The sequence below is a fragment of the Opisthorchis viverrini genome, assembly GCF_000715545.1.
Source record: "Opisthorchis viverrini unplaced genomic scaffold opera_v5_62, whole genome shotgun sequence".
Taxonomy (NCBI): domain Eukaryota; kingdom Metazoa; phylum Platyhelminthes; class Trematoda; order Opisthorchiida; family Opisthorchiidae; genus Opisthorchis; species Opisthorchis viverrini.
The window spans coordinates 367,498-376,080 of NW_008751718.1; the positions used below are offsets into that span (position 1 = coordinate 367,498).

The 8,583-nt window shown below is 45.6% G+C and overlaps 1 protein-coding gene across 1 annotated transcript in view; it reads left to right on the forward strand.

Moving 5' to 3' along the window:
* T265_13381 (hypothetical protein) overlaps positions 1 to 8,357 on the forward strand; it is a gene marked incomplete at both ends in the record, with an annotated part of 18,411 nt that extends 10,054 nt beyond the window's left edge. Inside the window, 5 exons of the mRNA XM_009168650.1 lie at positions 980 to 1,129; positions 6,677 to 6,790; positions 6,952 to 7,134; positions 7,218 to 7,503; positions 7,889 to 8,357. Coding sequence (XP_009166914.1) covers positions 980 to 1,129; positions 6,677 to 6,790; positions 6,952 to 7,134; positions 7,218 to 7,487 — 717 coding nt within the window. The remainder of the gene's footprint in view (positions 1 to 979; positions 1,130 to 6,676; positions 6,791 to 6,951; positions 7,135 to 7,217; positions 7,504 to 7,888) is intronic.
* Between the last annotated feature and the right edge of the window lie 226 nt (positions 8,358 to 8,583).

Below are 8,583 nucleotides of genomic sequence, written 5' to 3' on the forward strand. Positions count from 1 at the left end.
TATATATATATATATACTTCAGCCTAGTATTCTATATGAGTTTCTCTTATTTTAAAAGCCCAGCTTACTTATAGGTAACTCGCTACTGGAGTAGCACAGGATGTGTCGCTTCCCTGGAGTAACGTTGCATCATGTTACCTGACTGATTCGTGCTTTTAATGCAACGGTGAGGAATTGTGATGCATGTGGCATCTCCAGCTCCGTACAGCTTTTGTGGCAATCCCAAGCTCTGTGCAATCCAGTGTCATCTGAAGGTATCGGACAACTCCACCACCGCCATGGTAGGTGGGCTCCAAAAGTGGTTCCAACCGTCCGGACCACCGGAACTGCTTTCAGCTTGTAAGCAGGGTTCACCCGATTACCTTGAATGGGTGACCAATGCACCACCAGCGCCCGGAATCTATTCGCTCTCGCCGATTCACTACTATGAAATGGCAGTAAACAGGACTTCTCCCCCAAAGACTGCATATTACCGGTCTCTTGAGGCATTTCGCTTGGCGACTTTAGTCGTTTCTCAAGACATCCACAGATGCTTATCGGAAACACCCGTTAAAAGTGCGGTCAATTCTTTAGGGGTCCTGATTCATCAATTTTTCTTAGATTACCACCTCAAACCAATTGTTTCACCCGATGGTTTTCAGTCCACAATGTACAAAACTTAAACATTTCGTGGCAAACTTAGATCTGTAGAGAATAAATTTGAAGAGAAATTCCAGTGTTGGGAGTAAATGTTGATGCTAGATCACTTGTGTGTGAGCACACTTTTGTGTGATTTCCCGGTATCATCCACAGAGTGACCTGATAGGAGGTTAAAGACTGTCGATGTAAGCTGCTCGAACAACTGCGAAGCCTCTGCCAACATTTCTCGTGGTTGTGATTTAACGCCATTTTATCGTTATTTACTAGGCCCAGCTTTGAATTGTGACTTTATTATGTATCCTGAGCTTTCATTTACCGTGAAACACTTCACTAATTTCAGGATGAAATGTTGGCACGATTTGTCGTTGGAAGTCATATGCGACATCATCCCAATATCAGCCAAGATGAGCATGCAACGTTGGTCGAACAACTGGCAGAGTCTGGAGCAGCTCGTTCTGGTTCCTCACCAGATCTTCAGCCATTGGAACAGGTGACTCGAGTCTTTTTGCGCATCCATTGTACAGTGGGCAGCTCTTCACGACATTTCTGCAGTGTCAAAATGCTTGCTGTTTCTCCACTTCAACATTGCATTGTTCCGAATGTTTGAGTCTCGTGCGTTAGAAGGTTGGCTATGCCCGATCATTCAGAGTGCTACCGAATCTCCCAACCAGTTGCGCATACCTCTATAGTTCTGTTTGTCCTTGAGTATAACGATACAGTGATTTCAGGCAGTGGGTTTCGGGTGTCACGGCGCTTAGGTATGTGTCAGCTGTCTGTTTTGCAACGCCTATCAGCTGGTTAGATCACCCGTGTTGCCCGTATTCTTGTGGGAAATAAATGCAGCACGGAAGCATTAAAACCAAAAAGTAACTTCACCTTCATCCATTTAGTTCCTTGGAATTTAGGAGTGTTTTTGAACAGCCGCAGCTCACGGTCAAGCAATTGGCTGTCCTTTATCAAACGGAGTACTTGCTTTCGGATATTCCAAAGACGCGGCCTCTAACTGTGGTGCGTCAGATCAGCAATGCTGAACCAAAATCAGACTGACGACTGATAAGCTGAGCGATAAGCCAATATTGCGTTTTTTTTGCCGTGTAGCGTATCTGCTCATTCCAGGTCCATCCCTCAATTTTTCGAGCAATAGCATAGTGCTTCAAATTCGTCTTCGTAGATTCACAAGACGCAGTCGTTCATGGCCTGTTAGTTGTCTATGGATTTACTCGCTTCTCTTTCATACTTCCATTTCTAAACTCGTGTAAACGGTTTGACTGCGTCGGTAACTATGCCCTTTTTATCGCCTGCACAGCAAGCATCCTCCAAGATGAATGCCTGATTGTCGCCCGCATGTGACAACTGAAATGCGGGATGTTGGTTGTGTTTTTTAGCACCACTTTGCTTGATTTTGCATCTTAGCAACGATTTACGAGTTCAGCGCCATCTCCTGGGTTTCGCAACCGCACCATTAGGTCAGTTCGGTTCATTAGCACCTTCCCCTAATAATACTTGGTTTTTAACCTTTTCGGAAAGTATCTTCAACGCTGCCTTCGTGGTGCTTGCTGTGCCTGTAGTGACGAATTCGGCCCCTGGACATTCGTAGAGAAGCTTAGGAGCTGATTTTGGCAAGTCAACAGAAGTAAGATTTCCTTCTTAAGCTTACGATGTGTTTATCCGTTGGATTGGCAGATTAAGTAACGCATAGCCACTTGAGTGTGAGGATCTTCAAGCCTGCATGGTAGCTAGGCACCGAAAAGGTGTAGCAGCTGAACGATTATCTTATATTATTTTGTACCTTCAGACCACCTGTGTTCATATAATCTCCGGTTTTTTGGAGGGGGACGATCGTCCTGTTTCACCTACTGTTGTCATGTAGAGTACCAGTCGTTCGCTCCAACCGCGACACGTTAACTGGATTCCGGCCGACTAGGAACAAGAAAATCCTTAGCTGAAAAGTGTTTCTGACCGTTCAGAAAGCCGCTCATTTTAAAGCCTCACCGGGTGTATTGCCCGTTGTTTTCGTTCGTCCTCTCCGTCATAGTACTCGTATTTGGCCTAGTCAGAGCTGTAAATTTCACTCAACAACATGCCAGCACGATTCTGATTAGTTCCACTCTGGTGGTCGTTCGCTTGTTCGCTGAGCTGGGCAATTTGATTGCAAACGTTTCATCATCAATGGAGGTGACATCATCAGTGCGTTGTTGGGGAGCGTAGTACTGTGTAGCGGTGGGTTAGAGGTTGTTCCACTCCCTTCCCTGCATCAAAAGCTCATCAGACTCCACAATTTGCAAACTTCTAAGTCTTGTGGCACAACTCCAATACTTCCAACGAAGATGCGCTTGAAATTGCAATTAGTGACTCCAAACTTTCTCACGGTTTGTTCGTCACGATCTGATCCGTAATGCAGTGAGGATTGCATTATCGCTGTATATAATCTGTCCTTGACAGATAATCTGACGTCATATCGGTACTATTGATGTAGAAGTTTCGCGAAAGCTGCCGTGACGATCTCGTCTGAACAACGCAACTCGAGTAAATAGCCACGTCGATTGGCTGGCCTGCAAGCATGAGGTTCGGGTTTGATCTCATTCAGAATCGTAGCAGCACTTCACACTTTCCAGATGTGAAGCGCATACTAAATCTTGAGGAGGAGTTGTTTAGGTTATTTCCAATGATTTGCATCGTTGAATGATGTGAATCAATGACAGATGCGTCCCGTGTATTCAGTTTCTGTGACCGAACGCCCCGGGAGCACTTCAGTAGGCAGGGAGTTTTGAAGCTGCACGTCAGTGATAACTTTGAGGATGAGTGGTGAGAGAGTTGAGAGTTCAGTACCGTATATGAATTCAGACGACAAAATTTCGCATACAGTGCCCTCATAAGAAATGAAGACTTAGAAGGGATACCTCTGATCATCAGGCAACACCACAGTTTCTGAGTACCAGCAGAGCTACAAGCAGCTTTCAGCTAAAAAAAACTACCTACGTTATCAAAATAGCGCCAGAGAGTACATTGGATGTCACGGCTACCGGGCCGATGCCATAGTAGTTGTCACCTGACGTTCTTTCGCCCTTTTTGAAGATTGGGTTGAGGGGGAAGCTCCCTATTTTACTGGCATTCTGTTTTTGTTTCATATCTTCCTTGATAGGGCTTTCAGACTGTTCATCAGGGCTTTGTCATCTTTGAAAAGTAAGCGGTGCAGACTATTTGGGCCGGATGCCTCGTTATCGACGTATCTGTGTTTCAGCTAGCTTTCCAGATAGGCTTGGTACCATTGATCTGCTTCAGCGTGCATCGAGCCCACATGATCGGTGTCAAGTTGTGTACCCTCAGAAAGAGCAATGATCTTTACTGATGCTCCGTCGATTGCTGACGGCCACATAATCCAGATGCGTCTGTGACTCCCTTTCAGGTGTAAATTCGGTGTCAATACTTATGCTGAAGTTCGTACTGACCAGAAGCGAATAATATTCATCATACAACGGAAAACTTCACCGTGACCCCGAAGCTACTGCACAATTGTGTTTCTTCCAGACTTTGTGTCCAGCTCGCGAGTTTATGTCGCCCGCCAGGACTAGCTTATCTGTTATCCCTGCTGGGGTGACAGATCTTGGTAAAACCCATCTGCCTCAGGTTCACAACTGTAGTTTGTCGGGACGTATGCCACCAAGATAAATGAACTAGACGACCGTCTAACTACTCTTTAGTCCGGTGAGGCGCTTTCAGCCCTGAAGCTGAGTGTAACCTCCACAAGTCGTTACGTTGGGATCACCAGGTACCCGGAAGTTGAAATGTAGACCAAATTTGTTCGAAGCTGTTTGAGTGCACGACTGGAATGGTATCTTGTATGCGTCAACAGAAAGGGATGGCAAGATTACATCGTGAACTGCCTGTTGTTCAATTTGACAAAAAGTGCGAACAATGAATCTCGTATACATCAGGTTTTTTCAGTTTAATAAGGGATTTTTGTGGTCGATTCACAACAATTGCTGGGAGACCGGTTGGTGGGTTGGCCGCATTGGAGTAGCGAAGAAGCTGGAAGGGATTGCAAGTGAGATCTGGTGAACAAAAAGCTGCAGGGGCAGGTGTTATTTCCCGGTCGCTCACACCGGAGAACAGGATCTGGTTGAGGTATTCCACCTTGAAATTTTAACCCAAAAGTCTAACTCACTAAGCAACCGGTACCTTAACCGTGATTTTGGACTGAACTCCGAACCTCGAAACAGCTGATAATAAGGTTCACGACCCCTTCCTCAGTAATCTGAACAGTTTGGCCGGGAGCTACGGACCCAGCCCGAGTGCACAGGGAGTAAGGCATAGTTGTCTCCTGGTGCCACTGCAAAGCATGTGAGTTTGGAGGCGCATCGGGCTCTTGGTAGGCCACAGTTGTGTTTCGTTCGTATTCGATAATTCACCGTTAGTCAATGTCAATCGCTGGGCGATCGGTTTTCCGGTTAACATTTTCTAACTCGTCTTTCCTCAAGGGTAAGCAACATCGCTACTCCCAAGAATATGGCCATGCGAACCAAACATTAATGTCCTCGCACTTATATCTCAGTTAATAGTGCAATTCTAACCACAGACCGCTTCTTAGTACGGTGGGGCTTGCTGCTCTTTGTCTGGTTGCTCTCTGGCTCCTCGGACACGAAACCGTGTGGGACGCGTTTCCAGTCAGTTGAGCCCGCTCTGCTTGTTTTTCTACCGTTACTATTACATTGGGTGTTCTTCAGAGCCTACTGATACTGTCCCGTCTCCCGGCCGCTTCTGTAGCCCTACTCGAACGTGGTAAAATCAGCTGAAATGCATACTCCCCGTTGTTGGACTAGAACTTTACACTTTCCAATAACGGCAATACTTTGAAGATTCTCTCTCTTCGATCTTTCCCTTCCTCAGTCTCTATTCAAATTACTGAATAATGGACACTCGCTTTGAGTTTGTTTTTATGCATTTTCGCTGTTTTTTTAGATTCTCTCCCAGTGTAATGCGAAATTAATCTGATAGAATGCGTAATCGGAAAAATAATCTCCTTTTATCTTCGGTTATTAGACATCCCGTTTCTTTTCATGACCGGTACACAGAATTGTGTTCTTGTTCTCTGGTCTCGTACAACTCGCCCGTGTCCCCAGTCACTGTTGTTCCCCATCTCGCTCTAGTTTAAGCCTTCGGGTGCAACAAAATATTCGATGGTGACCTGGTTTAATCATGAGGTTCATCTGGGACCTTACTGATCGCAGCTGCAGGAGTTCGTGAATCTCCAATTTGTATATCTATCGATACGCTCTAGAAGTGTATAAACGTGGTGGTTTCTGGATGACCACTTCAATCCCTGTGTACTAGGCCGGCGTTAGATTACTATATCCTTACCTATTTTGTCCCTCTCTAAACCTTTCTGATTGGAGCTTTTCTGTGTAATCCACAATTCACCGCATCACGGCGCAATTTTGCTTTGCAACCTAACGTCTTTTTGCTTTTTAGCGCCGGAACTCGCTGGGCCATGGCGTTTGCTCAGGCGTATTCGTTGCACTTTGCCATCGCCCTTCCTCTTGTACTCTCTCTCTCTCTCTCACTTTTTTCCTCATGATGTCTGATCGATCAGTTATTTTTACCACCCTTCAACAACATTATCGTTTTATGGACCATTTGTTTAGCGGTTGCGTGCGTCGTCAAGGCATCCACTTCATCTTCGTCCCACGCCTAATCGGCATATCTTCCAATCTGCGTGTGCCGTAAATCCGTTTTGCTTCGCACCACGATGCTGGTGCTAATGGTCTCACACTTGTGTTGGCTAATTACAGATTTGTTTGGTTACACGCTCGCGTACACACACATGACTACACTGATCTCTCTGTGCGCGTCACATGTCTGTATGCAGTCTCAGTTGGTCGCCAAACCTATAAATATGAGTTTTTGTTGCATGTGCTGATTGAGTGCACGCTCACAGTAGCAGCTATGTTCATCTGTCTTGCCACTGATCGATTCACATCTCACTGGTTACATTCATCCGTTTTAAGGGCAATTCGAATCTTTCTTTTGCCTGGTCCAGGACCTACTGAAAAAATACATTATCTATGCCAAGGATCGTATCCATCCGAAACTCAACCAAATGGACCAGGATAAGATCGCCGCTGCGTACGCTGACTTGCGACGTGAATCAATGGTAAGTCCCGTTCGAAGTTAGTGCATGTTGACGTAATGACTTCCTCATCCCTCTCACCTAAAGTCGCCCTATAGCGAATGTATCCTTCTGTTGACAATGTATCCTCATAGCTTTTCAGTCATTAGGTACGCATTAGCCGCCGTCCTTTCTCTACCTTCTAGAGCACTGGCAGCCTGCCGATCACTGTTCGTCACATCGAATCGGTTATCCGGATGTCTGAGGCTCATGCGCGTATACATTTACGAGAGTTTGTTAACGATGACGATGTGAACATGGCGTTACGAGTGATGCTGGAATCGTTTGTATCGACACAGAAGTTCAGTGTGATGAAATCTATGCGACAGGTAGGTTACGCTTCTTCTTTATGAATTACAAACTGCATCGTCCTCACGTTGGGTGCTGACAGCCGTCGTCTTCTCTCCTACAGACGTTCTCTCGTTTCCTGAGCTTCCGAAGGGACAATCAAGAATTGCTACTGTTTTTACTGAAGCAACTTGTGCACGACCGCATCGCATTCCAGCGAGTGCGGCACGCTGGAGACCAGGAGTGGCGAATCGAAATACCGGAACGTGACCTTGTCGACCGAGCCAAACAGATTAACATCAGTGCCGTGCGACCGTTTCTCCAGAGCGAACTGTTCCGGACTCACCACTTTGTCTACGATGCTAGCCGCAAGGTCATTCTCCACACTGTTTGATGGCGTAATATTTCAGGTAAGTAGCGAAACGCGTCTTATCATTCCATTCCTTGTTTTCATTGTATTTTTCAATTCTTCTGGATCAGGCTGGTTTGCATTTCGTTGCACTGACCGTTACCCTTCATTTTCTCCTGGCTTTTTATCTCTCAATCTCGTTCGCCTTGTTGCCCACATTTCCGTTGCATTGGAGGGTGTGTGTGGGGCAATGCTGGTGTGGTTCATCGTCGTGAACCCTTACTTCCCAGATTGCACTACTCATAGCCTTCTCTTCAACGGGCAGTCAGCAGCGTTGTCCGTGATGGATGAGGTCCATTCATTCGGCTTCATAAATTTCAATAGTATCCCGCGTTTTATTCTCTTAGATCACTCTTATTTCTGGCTTTTTCTTTCCCCTGCAACAGATGGTGGCCAACTTTGCGTTCTGAGAGGTTTTCGGACCCTTCTCATCCACCCTAGATGTTACTCGATCGTCGTACACAGATTATTTTATATACAACCTTTATGGTATTTCATGAGATTCTTACCTTGTGTCTCGTTGCCTATCATGTGGGATTTTCTCAGCTTACTGAATCACATCCCGTTCCATTGTGGTCGACCTGTAGCGGCGATGGTAATTTTTGCCTGTTAAGGCAATTATGAAAAACATGAGCAGTGATTACTGATGCGACATTCTCCCGCTACAGGAGTGTTCGTTTCTCTGACAGCTTTGGAATTCCCCAGAGTTCCCTGCAACGCTTGTCATATTTCTCTTCCTCACCATCTGGTATGATCTAATTATCCCACGCACCAGTAGCTTTTGGACCAAGTTAATCGATTCTTACATACTACTTAAATCTATTTGTGCTCGTTTAGTACATCGTACTATCGCCAGGTTCAGAGCTGAACATCAATATCCTTCGGTTTTGTTCATTTTTGGTGATACTTTTTAGCCTTAATTTATCTGAACAGGGGGAGGACATCTTGTTTCCCCGCGGTAACCTTCTAAGGGCCTAGTATGTTTGGGTGGGTTACCAGCAAAATCAGTGAGTTTTAACCTAGTGCTTGGGCACACACTTGCATGCATTCGTGCCTTGAACAAAAAACGACTAACTACCGT